This window comes from Canis aureus, chromosome 4 (assembly GCF_053574225.1).
Source record: "Canis aureus isolate CA01 chromosome 4, VMU_Caureus_v.1.0, whole genome shotgun sequence".
In the NCBI taxonomy this organism is placed as follows: Eukaryota; Metazoa; Chordata; class Mammalia; order Carnivora; family Canidae; genus Canis; species Canis aureus.
Window position 1 is genome coordinate 14,754,564 of NC_135614.1, and position 18,116 is coordinate 14,772,679.

The 18,116-nt window shown below is 40.5% G+C and overlaps 1 protein-coding gene across 18 annotated transcripts in view; it reads right to left on the reverse strand.

Annotated features, from left to right (window-relative positions):
• The window catches only part of RHOBTB1 (Rho related BTB domain containing 1), a 117,952-nt gene that overhangs the window by 19,057 nt on the left and 80,779 nt on the right, over positions 1 to 18,116 (reverse strand). For 17 of the 18 annotated variants that reach the window (XR_013377679.1, XM_077894637.1, XM_077894629.1 and 14 more), the window contains one exon: positions 1,580 to 1,765. Coding sequence is in view for 17 of the 18 variants with exons in the window: in XM_077894637.1 (XP_077750763.1) it covers positions 1,580 to 1,765 (186 nt within the window). In the remaining variant the exon portion in view is untranslated. Of the gene's footprint in view, positions 1 to 1,579; positions 1,766 to 7,019; positions 7,078 to 18,116 lie in introns of all 18 variants that reach the window. The other variant, XM_077894643.1, reaches the window with a different exon arrangement.

Below are 18,116 nucleotides of genomic sequence, written 5' to 3' on the forward strand. Positions count from 1 at the left end.
CTGGAATATAAACAAGATGTGTCCAGACACACTCTGGATTCTGGAAGACGCAGAGGTGACAATCCATTCTGTAGATTAGCTCTGAGATTTCATAAGGAGGCGGTATTTGAGCTAAGCCTTGAAGAGTTTCACCACTTAGTGATTTTCAAGTCAGTCCCAGGAACCAGGAGCACAAAATGCCCGGAAGAGCCAATCTGGAAGTTCAGCCTTTCTCTCTGCACACCCATCTGCTTTTTCCTTGCCTTCCCTCCAGGTCTCCAAGTACAAATTCTAAACAGTCTTATATTTCTCCTAAGACCAGTCTTCCAGAGCCCTAACTCTCCTCCAGCTTTCCACATGCCTGTGGTTGTGAGGCCCCACTATCTTAGCCTATTCTTTCCCACAGAAAGTTCTGGATGCCAGGGCAGTCTCTCTTTCACCATGAGCCTCCCTGTGTGGCTTCTAATATGCAACGCCTAGTCTACACATTTAATAGGACTGTGAAAATTCAGTTTTCAGAAAATTTATCTGAAATGCATCAAGAACATCAGAAATTGTCAAAAGAAAGTACCATTTGCTTTTGCTGTGAGTGTAAAAAGCTGTCTCTACGAAATTTTTGTAATAAGCCTATTAGGCAAACATCAAAGGAAGGTATTAATATCAACATTTTTGGGAAACCCATGCTCTTCAGCAAAAAATTTAGTAAAACATAAAATATATATAAAACTATTTTTTATGAAGGGAATATGGAGGGGGTATGGGATTTTTTTTAAAAGATTTTATTTATTTATTCATGAGAAACAGAGAGACAGAGAGGCAGAGACATAGGCAGAGGGAGAAGTAAGCTCCGTGTGGGGACCCTGATGTGGGACTCAACCCCTGAATTCCAAGATCACAACGTAAGCCAAAGGCAGACGCTCAACCACTGAGCCACCCAGGCATGCTGGGGGCACAGGTTTTTAAAAACTCTTATTTCCCCCTCAAATTGGTACCCACATTTTCTACAGAGTCAAACAAATCCTTAAAGGTGATTTTTAAACTTGTGACCCTTTAAAAACATAACTAATAGAGACATTTATAAAACAGTGTTGCTGTTTTGCAACTATGGGTCCATAGGATTTTTAAAAACTAGACACTGGGGTTTTGGGAATGAAATATTCTCAGAGGTTGGACTGAGGAAAATGAGATGACTAGGATGTGTTTATTTGTATGAACCTGATATTGCTGGGGCCAGGAACTGTGGCTAACGCATCCCAAATGTTCATTAACTTTATTATAATAATCATAATTTCAAGAATGACATTATAAGGAGTAACCAGTATTTTGTTCAGTGTTTTACAAATTTCAAGGCACTTCTATTCATACCATGTCACAGTGGAGGAATTCGCTTCCAGCACTGGCCAACCATTTTACAAAAATGGGTTCCTTACCTAAGAGGGGATGGGACAGCTAGCATGAAAAGGGTCAGGATTAACAAGCACATGGCTGATTGATGGGATCCCAGAACCACTGAAGAGCACAACCTGAGGCTACAGAGACATCTGTTACCTCTGAATTTGAATTTGGCGAGCACAGCAAAATACTGAGTCCCTTGGCTTACCTCGCTAAAGGGCGTCTGGCTCGATTAACAGCTTCAAGATCAGCATAGCGGAGATCTAGCTGGCAGCCAACTAGAACAACAGGTGTGCGAGGGCAAAAGTGCTTGATTTCTTGATACCACATGGTTTTCACATGATTTAGGGAATTGGGATTAGCGATCGAAAAACAGAGGACCACAACGTCAGACCTAAAAGGAAATCACAAAAGAAGCTGGATTGCCTTAAAACTTTTTTTTTCTTTTATCATTATGGTTCCTCCCCTCCCCCATCCATCTAAGGCTATACCATGTCACAATAAACAAAACAAAACAAAACAAAACACGGGTATTAAAATACATCTCGGAGTCATGCAAACAGCCTGAGAAGCCCCCACATTCCAGCACCAACACAGCCTGAATTTGTTTTCAAACTGCACTGCAGAACACCTATGTATTGAAGTTTCCAATGATGTTATTTTACAAGATAGATGATTACCCAAACTTGATTCAGTCCTGAAGCCACAACATGCTGAACTATTTCTGTTTGTCACAAGAAATAGTTTCAAGATAAAGTAAAACAATAAAACTACCTTTTATCAGTTTAAACGTAAAGGCAATGATGACTCAAACCCAATGAGATAAAGCAAACAGTTTAAACATTACTGAAAACATAACAAGTATTTGCTGTACAGGGTCAGCAAATACACAGAAGGATTTCTGCCCTTCTTCCCACTTCAGTATACATGTAGAGAGCACAACCACTTATCTGTTTCTGAAAAGAAAATGTCCTGAATTTGCAGGGATTTTGACTCTCTACTAGGTAGATGGCAAGAAGGTCGTATTTAACAGAAAGCCAGCAAGAGTCAGGTGGATGACTAATAAGAGAATGTTGGAAGCAGATTTCTCAAATGTTACATATGACACACAGCAGGTAAGTGGAGAAAAGAAAAAAGTACTTTATAGTCAATTTTGACATAAGGATCTTCTATTTTTATATAATAACTTACCATTCTAGAAGCCAAAGAACCGTTTTACAAAACAGTTGTTCAATTATGGTGTTTGACAGCTGCTAAATGGTATCTTTAATAAGAATTACAAGCCAATCATTCTAGGTCAAAATATGCTGAATGGTGACTTTGAAAACATTGAGGCAGAAGAACATAAAGAATAGGAAAAATTATGCCCAAGGATTCAAGACTATCTTGCAGCTAAATTCAGAAATAAACTCTTACAATATTATTAGATGTTAATTTATTGCCTTTATTGTTTATGTAATGAGAAGAATCAAGTCGATGAATCAAAACACCTTCTTTTTAAATCATTAATGAGCTTTCCCCCCTACATATCAATGAAGACAAACAAATATATCCAGGCAACCATAAAATTTCTAAAAATAATCATTTGCAATGCAGAAAACTGCAGGGTGCTTACATTAAATGTAATTCACAAGTTGAATCTTTAAATTTATATCCCAGAAAAACTGCACCAGACCACAGCAAATAGAGGGGAAAATCCTGAGATTAAGATATTTACAAATTATAAAAGAGGACCTAGGACTCAGAGTAGATGAATGTATTAATCTGCATGTTTAGAATGTCCTTGAAATAGATATTATCAGAGATTCGTAGACACTGGAAAATAGATTATGTGTAAAAATATGCATAAATATATAAATGAAAGGGAAGCATGTCTTGTCTTCGGGATTCTGATTTAGTTAGTGGAATATTCTGTGCACAGCCTTACTTCTAATCAGCATAAATAACGGTACCCAGGAAAGCCAAGAATGCTTTGAATTTTACATTTTTTAGGAGCTGAGTTTTCTATTATTCATAATCCTATTTATATAGGATATCTGATGCAGCTCCGCTCTAAGCTTCATCCTGATCATAAAACAAAGCCACCATGAATTTTGGCACAGTGAGATTAACATGGCAATCTGTGAGGTTCAATATTATAGAGAAAGAATTGAGGAAATGTATCCAGCACGTAAATGTGGGATAGCATGTATATGCATAAAATTGTTCTAATTGGTGCCTATTTCCATATTGAAGCACATGGCTATAAAGGAAATATTCTCAGAGCTTAATTTATATGACAGACATGTAGCTAAATGTCAATTCTGTTATCTAATTTTATGATACAGCATGTGAGGTTTTGAAATCAGAGCTGGCTCGGTTGCCAAGGTTACCGTGATAACACTCATGCCACTGAACACATACTAGTTACTATTCAGCTGACCTGTAAACAAGTACAGACAGGACCTTGGGGGTTGGAAAAAATGAAATCTCTTGATGGTAGTAGCATAATGCCATCACACAATACAGGTCCGGAGGGCCCAACCTCTAACTGTGTCGCATCAATATCTCAATGCATGAAATGCTGTTGGAAAACTAGAAAAATAATTCAGTGTTCTGTAAATATTTTGCCTCAAAAGGATGACAGTTAAAGAAAGAGAAGAGGCTGTATTGAGAGCAATACTACCTCTGAGGCTAGAATAACGTATTGAGTCAAAATTCTATTTGTATTTTCCTTTTATTAATGCTCATTTAGGGGCTCTGAGAGTGCCTCTCCATTGGTTTACACTGAAAGCAGCTAAAAATTAAGATCATATTTGACCTCCTAACTTGCTTCACTGTCTTCGGTTTAACCTTGTTGGTCTAAATACAAATGCAAGTGAAGGAAACATGATATACAAATTATGGAGAATCCCATTTTTCGGTCCTACCCTAAAAATATAGTACTCTAACCCTGATTCTAACCAAAAGGCTGGGAATCAATGGATGTAGTGACGGATGCTGTTTTGATACATTTCTCCTTATCCCAATATTCTTTTCTAATCCCTAATTCTCCACACAGCAGGATCCTCTGCAATATAAACACCTTTACAATCAAGTGACTATTCTGAGAACGCCCTGTATTCCCTCTCGATTTTGAGCTGCCTTTTTTTTTTTTTTCTATCTAGTCAAGGAAGGCACAAGACCTGCAGCTAAGAATATCTCCGGCTCTAGGCAGAATTCCAAGGAACTAGAGATATTAAATAACTTTTAATCAAAACATTCATTCCTGTGTGGAGACTGTTCAGTGTCTGACACAAGCTCGTGTTTAAAAATGCCATTCCTATGAAAGATAAAAAGGAAAAGGCAGGTTCTAGCATTTCCACTTCTGTGGCTCTGTTACATTTTTTTTATTTTTTTTTTACTCTGAAGAGTTGAGTTTAAAAATAATTGGGAGGGGGAGGTGTGATGAGGTCGTTCTCACATACTATGCAGCAGGGTTAGCCTAGAAATGACCTCAGGGTTCCTATTTCAGCTGTAAAAAGAATCTGGTAGGGTTTAAATGGCGTCCTACAGCTATTTGGAGTAGAAAGAACAGGAATTTGAGAATGCAGAAGCAAAGCACAGAGTGGTCGAAACTCTGAACGCCAGAACTTAGAATATTGAGAAGGGGTAGGAAGAGGTTTAGATTTTTTTTTTTTTTTGGACCTGGAGAAGTGGCTTTTTAAAACAAAGCCAGGATTACAAAGGATTTATGAGTGCAAGGTCTCAGTTGCTTGCCTATGGAATGTTTATTTTGGGGAGAAAAATGTAATTTCTTTTCCTTAAGGGGAAGATATTAATATAAACATTTCTCCAGAGTACAAACACATCAAATAATGCCAGTGGAGTAATATTTTGAGTAGTTGAGTCAAAAAGAATCCACGGTCAATCTCTGTGTTGAAACAATTGGGAATCTCACTTCACAGAGAGGTGGGAGGTGGGGAGGGGATCAGAGAGAGCCCAAGTCCTCCCAAAATGCTGGAGTTGATAAAGCCAACCTCAGCTGTATTAGTTTTTCTTTAGATATTAAACAAATAAGACAGCATGTTTTTTTCAGTTATCTTTCAAGGAGACCACGGACCAAAGATAGCATGTAAAAAAATTGCAAAGATATTTGGATAGTATAAGGAGTGTGTGCAAAGTTGGGGACAATCTTTGTTGAAGGATGAAAGAAAAAAAGATCTGAAAGCAGTGCATCTTACCCACATATCTTAGCTCAAGCAAGACTTGAAACAGCAAAAGCCATACAAGTTCCCAAGGCCTCTGTAATGTCTACAGTGAAATAGAGCCAACCAACATGGTGGGGAATGGTCAGAGGAGCAACCAGAAGGTAGACTGCTTTTCTGACGTGAAATACCAAATTCATCCTTTGAAGAAGTGGTTGAAAAGGGTAGAGGGTAATTGTGACACTGCGTTGTTAAGAATGGACTTCCCAAGTTCTTTCCTGTCACAGAAGTGCCCTCATCCTCCTTGGTTTATCTCGCCTTTTCTAGTGCCATCCACCCTGCCACCTCTTGGTTAATCTTGTCTTTCCTAGTGCCATTCATCCTGTCACCACTGTCCAGCTAAGGAGCTGCGTGAGGGTCTTGCATTTCCTTTACCTGAGAGCCCAACACTAGGCAAATCTCATGAACCCTAGTGAAGGTTCGTGGTTCCAGCTGGTCCTCCAGATAGCTGTGAGTGGGACTGCTGAATGCCCTTCTGCCATGGGCCAATTCTTGCTTTGTCTCTTGCTGACTAACACTTGGTGACCCATAGTAAACCAATGGTTTCATTGTCTTAAGTTTCACTTGGAAGTATCTCCTTGTTAACATACTCTTTAAAGCCTTTTGTTCTATGGTAGGATCCTATCTCTTTACACATCAGTACTGCCTACCACTTCATTTTTTTAGTAGAGACTCCTATATCCTTCATACTGGTAGAGATCATGATCACATTTTTTGAAGATTTTATTTATTTATTCATGAGCAACACACACACAGAGAAAGAGAGAGGCAGAGACACAGGCAGAGGGAGAAGCAGGCTCCATGCAGGGAGCCCGATGTGGGACTCAATCCCGGGTCTCCAGGATCACACCCTGGGTTGAATGCGGCACTAAACCGCTGAGCCACCTGGACTGCCCAAACCGCTGAGCCACTCGGGCTGCCCTCATGATCACATTTTAATGGGCTTCTTTCCTTTGTCAGTGTACACAGGTTCCCTTCTGGCAAAGACTCAAGTAGGAGACTCTGACCTCCCCCTTTGAGGCTTCAAGCTTCCTTCTCCCACTATAACCTCTGTAGGTTCTTTACAGAAACATTTTCAAAACCATTCATGTCAACAACACACCTTTCATGCATATAGTCTGACAGCGCTATGCAAACAGATCAAAACAGCACAAAACAGCTGGGAGCATGGCAGAAAAAGGGAATGTGTAACACGTGGCTTTGGAAAATTTTAGTAGGGAAGCAGCCCGGTGTGTATGAGATGCAGAGGGAGTTGTCAGTGATCGGTGAACATAACCATCGGGAGATGAATGGCTCTGTAAGCTCATACTCATGGAAGATGGAGAGGTCTGTAGGGGAGCGCCTGGCAGGGGGTCTGGGGAGAGCAGGGCAGTACCATGCAGTGCCCTGGATGTGAGCAGAGAAATCAAGTCAATACTTTACCAATAGCAGTGAGGCTTCTTAAGTACAGATGTTATGTGGGGAAAACTGTCAAAACACCCTGCAATATATCCAGATTTGGGAGTGATTAGCATGCGCAACTATTTCTTCCAAGCCCATAACTGCATGTTTAGTAGGAAGCAACATTTTAAAACAGTCTTCCCCCACCCTCCAAAGCTGAGGCCAAAGCAGTGCTCACTCTTATGTGCAGGAAAGCCGTATCAACATCCCACCAATGCCACCAAACCCTGAGAGACTCAAAACTTGAGTCTTAAAAAATGGTTGGTTCTTCTATATCACGATACAAATATCATGGAGGACCTTGGTCCTGCCATAGAAGGTTGTGGGTTATCATCCAATAGGAACTGGCTGTTTTTCATTCAACTCACCCCATTTTCTATACTTAGCACTCTATGGTCCCTGTAATATACTCTTCCATCTCTCACAATCATCAGAAAAAGTTGAATGCATGTGAAATCGGGTGAAGCACAAGTAATTTATTAGAAGAAATAGCTTAAGCAACCTTATTTAACTCCTGGTCAATGACAGCAGGAAGCATTGACATAAAGAAGGCTTGCTGAACAGGAGGAGGAGAAACTGTGGTAATAAATTCCCTCCTAACACCATCTCTCATCCTCATTCCTCTTTGGCTTTCCCTGAAGCTAAATGACAGAGGAACTTCCTGCACTGTTCACTTTTTCTTCTGAGAGCAACACTAGCTGTAGATAGAAGAAAGCCTCCCTATCAGCTTGAATGCCAGATGGAAGGTCTCTGGGATTAACCTCCCTGACTCTTCTGAAACAAATGTAATTAGCAAGATCATTCCACCCCAACAGGAAAAGGAGTTTACCCAGACTGCTTGGCAATCCTCTTTGAATCTATAAAGGTACAAGGACTTGTCAAGTCACTTATCCAATAGTAATAAGCGATCATTCAATCATTTCTTCCAGCAATATTAACTGATAATGTACTATGTATTGGGTACTCTCCTAGACATTGAGATATAGCAATTAATTAAAGATACAAATCACTGTCCTTGTGCTTATTTTGTATTCTAGTGGAGAGCAGAGACAATAAGCAAGAATAGAGTAAACTATGTAGTGGGTTAGGTACTGACAAGTGCCAAACAAGGAATATAGCTGGAAAGGGGGGACAGAAATATTAGGGACAGAAGATGCTTTTGGAATGAGGTGACCAGGGAGAAGGGAAGTGAGGGAGCTAACATGCTATCTGGGGGGAGAAGAGAAGTGAGGGAGCTAACATGCTGCTATCTGGGGGTGACATGGGGGGTGGGGAACACTGTGGAAAAGGAAACAGCTGGTGCAAAGGCCCTGAGGCAGGAAGTCTCCCTGAGGGTGAGGCGATGGGTGAAAAAGCAGGAGCTGAGCTCAGGGAGGCAAAAGTGGACCAAGGTAGGAGGGCCTCATGGGATCTGGTTCTTATTTTGAACAAACATTAGGGGGTTTTGAGCAGAATGACAAGATATAAACTATGTTTAAACAGGACTTCCTCACCGCTATAATGAGAAATGACTAAATGGTGTGTGTGTGTGGGAAATGTCAGGGGGAAGATGCAGAAGGATGGGACCAATGAAAAGGTAATCCCAGGAGAGATGATATGACTTTAACCTAGGAGCAGCGCAGGTGGTGAGAAGTGGCCACTTTCCATATATATATATATATATGTATGGGGTGGGGTGGGAGGAGCCAGCAGGATTTGCTCATGGACCGAGTGTGGGACATGACCAAGAGGTATCAAGAATGATGTCAGAGTATTTGCCCTGAGCAAGTCTGTCTTCCCTGCTCCTGGTGCTGACATGTGGAGTTGAGCATTTCTAACACCGAATTGTAATTATTTATATTGCTGACTTCCCCACTGTACCATAAGTTTCATTTATCAGGGCTTCTGTCCCCTTCCTATTGTGTGCCACACAGTGCTTGTGACAAAAAGAAGCCCCTGATGACTGTGTATCAAAAAAAAAAAAAAAAAAAAAAAAAAAAAAAGGCCTTATAGATACTGAAGGATAAAGGGCATAGATGTAAATGTGTCTGTAGTCCTAAAATCTAAAAGAAATGAGTTTAGGTCTAAAATAAGTCAGTTCAGGAATATGTTAGGGTTTTAATAAGGAGTGAAAACAGTATGTGAGCTATTATATTTCTTCAGACAATTACTGCTGAAAGGCATATAATATCTCTGGTATACAGCAGAGAATAACCAGTTAATATACATTTTTTAATTATTGGAATTTATCTAAAAAATCCATTTACCCCATCTAATTGGATACTTTCATAACACCAAGATAATTATGGATTAATGATCTCTTCATGGAACCAGATTATCTCTAGGAGCAAAGGAAGTGGAGAGAAACAGGCAGGTTACTTTCGGGAAGTAACATAGAATTAAGGCTGAAGGGAGTAAGTACCCTCCATATCACAGGTCATCTTATTTTTTATTTTTTGTTTCTTAAAGATTTTATTTATTCATTTGAAAGAGAGAGAACATGCGTGAGCAGGGGGAGGGGCAGAGGGAAAGGGAGAAGCAGAGTCCCTGCTGAGCAGGAGGCCTGATGCAGGGCTGGTTGATCCCAGGACCTCAGGATCATGACCTGAGCTGAAGTCAGACACATAACCATCAGAGCCACCCAGGCACCCTAACCATCATGTTTTTAAAAAAACATGGCAAAAACTAAAAAAATTATAAAAACCCAAACCCCCCAAAACAAGACAACCCCCCCCCCCAAGTAAAGCAGAAAGATAGCCAAGGTGATAAGTTGAAAAGACTATTTGCTAATTTTCTTTATCTTTCTATAATTCAGCACTCTGTCCTTCTGACTATATTCTCTAGGCTGGGGGCATAGGGGGGTTTCCAGGGAGAGAAGAAAGTGGTGGAATGGTTTTGGACACCTAATGAAAGGCCAAAATTCAAATTGTTGATAAGATTCACTAAGAAAAATATCTGTGTAAATGTCCTGTGAACCCTGCATACCAATTATTGTCAGACAAACATGACTGTGGGTTCCAAAGTCACCAAAGATGTATCTTGCACGTTGCAGCTAATAAGAATGGCGGAACATTCTCATCAAGGGAGGTTTTCCTTTTGGCTTCCCAGCTTGTGTCCTTTATTGAAACGTTAACTGCTGAAAGCTAGCGATAGAATTATCCCCTGAAGACACTGCAGAATTACTCCACAGTCTCTTTCTTCTTACCACTTAATTTAAAAGGGAAAACTGCACTGGCTGAAATATATTTCTTCATCACAACATTCCAGTATAAAAACACCACAAACTGATGAAAAGTCAATGCACTTAGCTATTACTTGACCCAACTTGTCAAGCTTGCAGCTATTAAGCAGTAATAGGAAAAAAAAGGTAAAAAGAAGGCACAATGCAAGACATCAATAGATTGAACAATGCATATGTCCCTTATTCTCTCTACCCATGTCAGTGGCCTCATTATTTATGTTTCTATGGCACCTTGTGGGACATCAATGCTTTTCCGGCCTGAATCACGAGGGACTGTCTTTCCTAGCCATGTGACCAATGTTTGGGCAGCAGCCAGCCTCCTTCCAGGTCCTGGAGCATGAGTGACCCCAGCCATCAATCCAAGACCTGTTGCTATCTCATTTGGCACTGCTGTTTCACAAGGACAAATTCATCCTGGGGACAGGGCTCGGTTGGATAAAGAAATCCCAGTTTTCTGGCGTTTTGTCTTCTGGTCACAATACAAGATGGACCAGTTCAGAGCAGGAAGGACAGTGTGGGACAGCAGGCCAAGGGTGGCACAGAGCATGGCTTATTTTCTGTGTGCCGGATGATATCACTGCAATCCTATGCTGATTGTTTTGGTGCAGAATCTATACATTTCCACCACATTTAAGTGTTTGAATCATTTGTATGCATTTAGTCTAATGCATTTTTGTTCATCTGTTTTGAGTAAGCCCAAAGCAGTAATAATGCACCTTCAATTTTTCTACTTAATGCCCTCGTCTTTGGGCAAATGGACTTAAAGTGAGCAAATATGTATACAGATATATCTATATACATATTTTATAAAAATATATTTATAATAGAAATAAATAATTATGTATATTACAAAATGATTCATGTAAAGATCTTGAAATGACACCCAGAAAAGAAACAACCTACAATGGGAAAATTGTTAGTATTAATACAAGTTATCTTCTGTTTAAGAATACTCATTCAACCAAGGCTTTTTGAAAAGAACTTACAAATCTAAAAATCTGAGGGGAAGAGGTTGTATTGGGGATGTGGCTCAGAGTACCTCTCTCCTTTTTCTCCTGGCCTTACAGCACATCTTTTCATTTGCTAATTCATTAAGGAGAGCCTAGGTACCAGTGTTTTCCATCCTTACCACCCTCATGGTGGTACATGATTTGTGATTCTTACTATAAAAAAGTGCAAATATAATATTCAATCTAGTAGAATAGTTTGGAGTTTCGTTACAGTGATATTTCCTTGTAAACGCCTTAGAAGATCCTGCCATGTATAAGACTGATTGATTATATACATTATAATTGTTAGCTAACATTTATTAAGCTCTTCTCATGTTCCAGAACCTTGGCATTGGAGAGTAAACATAAAATTCCTGTTCTACAGATACTAGGAATAACAGCATATGGGCAACAGAAGAAGATGATGAAGGAGCCCATTTTCAAACAGTGTGAGCATGGCTATGGTAGAGATTTGCCAAGATGCCTGTGGAACATAAAGGAGAGACATTTCACCTGGATTCCAAAAGTGACAGGGAGGGGGAGAGAGTATGGAGGGAACTTCTGGGAGTTTGTGACTCTTGTTCTAAATTCTTAGAATAGTCATGGTAATTAACTAGGTAAAGAATAGGTGGGTGGGGGTGTAATTTCCATGTGGATGTAGTGTGTGTTTGTGGGCCTACAGGCTACAGAGAATGCAGAACTGAAAAGAGTCTGTTGTGTCTGGAGCAAGACATGAGGCTGGACAGGCAGGCTGGGACTCAGTCCAGGGAAACCAAGCGGGGTGGAACCTCGAACCTGACAGGCAGCGACCTAAAGGACACCCCTAGCCCACCTCTGCACCCAATTCTCAGCCAGGGTGACTGCTTACAAAATGGACAAGGTCATTTGTATACTCCCACAGGTTATCACTGTACTCTCCAGTTCCAGAAGGAACCAACTACAAAAGCCCATATTGTTACTATTTGAGGGAGAAACAGGGAAACAGAAAACTTTCAGGGAACATGGTGTCCTCTATTCAGCTGTCACAGGGCACCTGGTCCAATGTATCTTCTCTGAAAAAGATACAAACATAACCACGGCCAAAGTCACAGGCCTCTTGGTCAGACTGATGCACACAGCTGAGGGCTTATCTCTGGGGAAGGGGAGTCAGCATGATTTGGGGAAAATCTGATAGTGTTCCATCACTGAGCTTTGAGATTCTAGAGCCATTCCATTTCTCACAGTCATCTCTTCAGGAACTGGTCCCAATTTTTTTCCTCCTAAGTTCACACAAATGATTTGTATTTTCAATATGAATTAACTTTAAGTTCTTTAAATAATTAAAACATATGTTGTCTACCATGCACATTTCATAAATTACTTTGCCCATAAAAATACCTTCATTAAAAAAAATACTTGAGGTATACCATTTAAATCCAATAAACCTTGTAGACTTAAAGGGTCCAGTCTGATTAGTTCTAACATCCATGTGCACCCCAATAACTATCATCCCAATCAAAGCAACAAACATTTCCATCACCTCCAAAGTTTCCTTGTGTCCCTTGGTAATCCATCTGTCCCCCTCCCTCTTCTTTTCCAGGCAACCAGTGATCTACTTTCTGTCACCATGGATTGCATTTTCCAGAATTTTATAAATGGAATCACACAGTCTGTGCACCTTCCCTCTGCTTTCATTCACTCAAGAGCTCTGTCTCTAATCTTAAAGAGATTCTTCCCTTTTGGCTGAGGTTCAGTAAACAGTGTTATAATCATGATGATTCCATGACAGTGTGTAACAAAGCATGGCTTGTGGACCACCTGCTTTATAATTATCCAGGGACTGGCTAAAATTTCCTGCTTTACCTCTCCCTAGAACTCTGACATCAGAATAACCACCATGGGCAGGCATTCTCAAACCTGTAGTTTAGTCTAACCTCTTGGGGAACAGCTATTCCTGATCCTTGGTCTAGCTAGCTCTTCTCTCCTTCCAAGTCTTTCTACTTGTTTTTTTTTTTTTTTTCTTTTCTTTCTTTTATCTTTAAGTGGGATGTTTGGGTTACTTTTCCATGTATTATGTACATTGTAAACTTTTGTCCTTATGCTGCTTTGCTTCCTATTTCTCAAGTCCACCATTGGGGCCAGGACTTAGGTGAAGAGAATACTGAGAGTGAGTGGGACTCTTTTATCTCAGATGCAAAATTCAGCGAGGTGCCAAAAAATTGCAAACCAGATGCCTACTTTATTTTTCAAAGAATGAATAAGGCAAAAAAAAAAAAATCTGTGAACAAAATGTCAAAATTTTAAATAAAGTCAGGACCAGTCACAGTGCCATGCTGAGCCATACTGAACTTGAAAGAAAAAATCAGTGATCCTATCTTTTAAGAGTTATTACTATTTTTATTTTATGCCCAAGGTGAGAGCTCGTTGCCTCAGCCTAGTCTTGGCCCAGGCCCACCTCTGCTTGATAGATTTCCCCGTCCAATAGGCTTTTTGCTGTCCTGAAATCATCATTAGAATGTTACTTCTGGCCCAGCGTTTATAACGTGCTGTGGACAAGAAGAGCTAATTCAAAGCACTCTATGTAGACCCATTAGATGCTTCCTACTTTTCCCCTTTCCATTAACCACAAGTACAGACAATCCTAGACAAAGACAAAACACTGGTCGCTCACAGTCGTGAATTTTTAAAAGAGCCTCAACCGACCATTCAAAATGGAATGTATTCGTGGTATGTCTGATTACATGTGCCTTCAACGTGAAACTAGACCTATCTCACCTAAACAGACACACAGAAACCATAGCTCTGATTAATGTTATCATTTAAAACATGTACTGTACCTCCCATAGGAGCTAACAACATTTGAGAAAAATCAATGTGGAAGAATAATCTGTATTAATAAATGAGTTCCAACTGAACAGAAAATATGTCTAGAAACGGTGGGGTATGAGGGTAAGGTTCTGGAGACTTTAGTTAAATGTTTAGGGGAAAGCATGCCATGGAGAGTACTCATGGCTCCCACTCACTTTCAAAAAGTTCACTTGGATGTATCGTGTTTACTGAAAGTCAAGCACTTGTGTTTAGCTAAAGAATGAAGCCATTTGTTATGTATTAAAGAACTTAAGGGCCACAATGGCACACAAGAGCTGGTGACAGATGGGGAATGCTGGTCTTCACTGTCCACAGAGAACAGCATAAGAATCAGACTGGACCAGGAATAAATTCAAGGTAAGTTTGTCATTAGTCATCATTTCCAGCCATAACAGCATGGTAGAAAGGGAAGTTATGGGCTCTGGAGTCAGAGAACTAAAGGAAAAGTTCACTTCTAGTCTTTCCTAGCTGCCTGACCTTGGCCCCTTCTGCGCCTGTTTGCTTAAATGTGAATGAGCCTACTTTGCAGGGTCACCAAAAGAATGAAATGGTAGAGCATCGGACACAGGCCTGGCTCATAGGAAGCCTTGATCAAACTGTAGCTGTTATCACCACCTCCAGCACTGTAGGCTGTATGACGTATTTGAAGGTTATCTGATCCGGAGAGAGATCAACGGTGGAGGTTTTCAAGGAAACAACGAAATTTGTAGTTATTTATGTGTGGTGTGACTACAGGAGAGGGGCAGAGGGCCCAGATGTCCTGTGGGAAGCAGAGCCCATCCTCTCTGTCTGCATACTCCGTGCCAGGTATGTAGCCTCGAACATTTCATTCTTATAATGGGCCTGGGGAAAAATATCTGGAGCCATAGCCCTTTAAAAAGAGGCAGTCTTCTTGCCAAAAAAGAGCAGTTAATCACAGTCATGGTTACTAGGTACAGTTTTGTTCTTGATATTTTAAAAGATCCAGAAAAGAGCTTCAAAGGTTCATCCAAAGTGGGCAGAAAGTAGGTGGTGGGAAGGAAGGCTACAAGGAATTGGAGTCATTCACTCCAGGCAAGAGAGGGTTTGACAGATGCCAGATGTGTTAAGTGTTAGGATGCTCACACTGCTCTGCTAGCTCTTCTCTCCATTGAATAATAGAAGGACTCCTATGCTCAATGTTTTTCCTTGGTTGGATGATTTCCCTTCCTGAAGCAAAGGGGTCAACCAGGCGACCTTGTGAGATCTCTTTTAAGCCTTTGCACAAATATGGAGAGCAAAGAGACACCCAGCTCATCGATGCGGGGGTGGGTTCCAGCTGCCTCTGTGTAAAGTGAGGTTGAGGGAGCTTGGCACAGAAAAACGGGTGGGAGCCAGGAGTCAGGCAGAGGTGGGTTTGACTCTGCCTCTGAAACTCACTCTTGGAGAAGTTATGGTAGTAAAAGAACTCAACTCTGTCCTCAGCTGTAGCTGGAGATAATCTCTGCCTTCTAGGGTTCCTGAAAGGATTAACTGAAATAATGTTGGCAAAGCACCTAATATTTTGACTGGCACATGTAAGCCTTTGATAAATTGGAGCTGTTATTCTGGTTGGTTAAAAAAATGGGTTGAAAAAATAATGCCCTTCGGCTTATAGTTATATCATGCTAGGATAGTTACAAATTCAGGTAGGCAGACCAACACCATGTTGGCCCACAGGATCCATGCTGCCAAGTAGAGCCTGTCCATTCCAGAGGATGTTTGAGGGGACACCTTAGTAACTACCCTGGTGCTAAGAAGCAGAGGACGCTGAAGACAAGGTCTTAGGCATCTTCCTAGGGCTCTGGTTTCGATCACTGTCATCACAAGAATCAAAGGAATTATTTTAAAGAGATTCCAAATACATTTCCTACATTACCAGGTCTAAGTAATATACCATGTCCTACTGACTTGTCATTCACATCAAACGCAGTAAAAACATTCATCAAAAAGCAGGTTTGCAAACCAAACTGATTGTCAAAAATGTAATTAGTAGGATTTTTTTCCTTCATGAATGGTACAAAGCTAAAAATGGAAGTCACAAAGAAGTTAACCAGCACTTGCAAAACAGTGAAATACAGTGGCCAGCACGCTATACCAAGTAAAAGGAACTCCTTTTATGATCAGACTCTTCTACAAAATGTAATTTCTTGGTGCTACATCAATGTGTAATTACATATTTAGTGTTACAGAAAGATGCTGGAGGCTGAGAGAGAACGGCTCTGGTTTCTGTTCTTGACCCGTGGTGGGGTCTGTGGCAGGACGCCTGCAGGCTGTGGAGAACCAGAGAAGACAGAGGAAACACAAGGTACAAACAAGCACAGAAACTGAGGCCCATGGAGAGCTCAACCAGAAACACAGGAGTGTTTCCTGAAGCCCCTCTGTGTCACAAGGAGAATCGAACTTGGCTTGAAAAACGCATCCTGTTTCCATCAAAAGGGGAACAGGTTAGAGCTGATAGAACCAAACACCACAGACAGGAGAGCAGGACAATGCAAGTTGAACTGATGGAGTCGCATGAACAAGCAGCTTATTTTTGTTGGGAGTGAACAAACACAGGCATGCCACGTTGTAAAATGACTCCAGATACATCAGGGAGCTGGCTGGATGAGGCCTAGTGGAGGTGCCTGTCAACGTGAGATCTATGCAGGCCATCGTGCCATTAAATCAGTCCCAAGCAGGAATCTCAAACAATGGAGCAGCCCTTATATAACCAAAAGATAAGAGTTACATTATGGGGCCAAGTGAAAACTCGTTCTCTTAACTGCATAAAATTCAAGTGGCAACAAGCCTCTGAGCTGGTTACACAGTCTGTAGCTGTTAAACCCAAACACCTCAGTAAGTTCACCACCAGGTCCATTGTTTTCAGAGAGCTTTTTAAAAGTGAGGATACAAAATGTCCACAGAAATCTATTGCATCCATCCTTACTTTGCTTGAAGTCATCATTTTATGCCGCTTTCTTACAACCGTAGATGTTACAAATCCGACTGCATGGTACTTACATACATGGTACTTTATCACAATTTTGGGTAAATGTGGAATAATAGGGTAAAAGAAAAAAATAAAAATGGCATCAAACAGAAGAATCAAGAACACCACAGAAAGAAAAGAAATGATAAAACAGGAAGTTCGAGGAGAAGAAAAATATCTACAACACTGGATATTAATTAGCCTCAAAATCCTCACTACCAAGGGGGCATTAAAAGCAATGTTTACTTGTCATATGCCTCTCTCTGAGTCCCCATGAACAAACTGGTCTAAATGGCAGATTCTTTCAGCGAATAACTTCTCAGGAATGGGACTAACCCTTTCCTCAAGTTTATGCAGTATTTTAGACCATGTGGACAAATGCCAATAAAAGTCCATTCAGAGCCCTCAGAGAGCTACCACCTTGAAGAAAGAGAGATACCTTTAGAAATGCTTATCTCAGTATGGAGGAGGAACTCATGGGATGGAGTATCTAATCCAATCCTGTGAGGCAGCATGACATTCGATGTTAACAGGGGGCAACTTATCCATGACATCTAAATCTAAACTTAAGATGAAATGTGTTCATCTACAATTAAGTGGTAAGAACATCTCCTCCTTATCTGGATTTTGATAGCTTATAATACATTCACCAAAAGAGATCTTAAGTTACGGTGACAAAAAGAAGTTGCTAAGTATTTTAAGGTACTTTGACATGTTCCTAATCATATCGGTGTCCTTCTAGATTTACTACAGGGATTTCACCGGATTTTTCCTTCTTCTGGGTTTTTACTTGATTTTTCATGTAAAATAGACAGCACTTCGGTTCATTTTGGAAATGTGCCTCATGAAGGATTTCAGAGATATTTTTCTTTCTTTTTAAAAACGACCTTCAAATAAAAATAATAGACTTTTCAGATAACAAAGCCCAAAGCAAATAACATCATACTCTGCTAATATGGTCATGAAAAGACCAAAGAGACCTTCTGAAGTGGAGTGGGCAAGTGCTAAAATAACTTAAAACATTCTAGCAAAACGTAAATAAAGTACCATTCAGG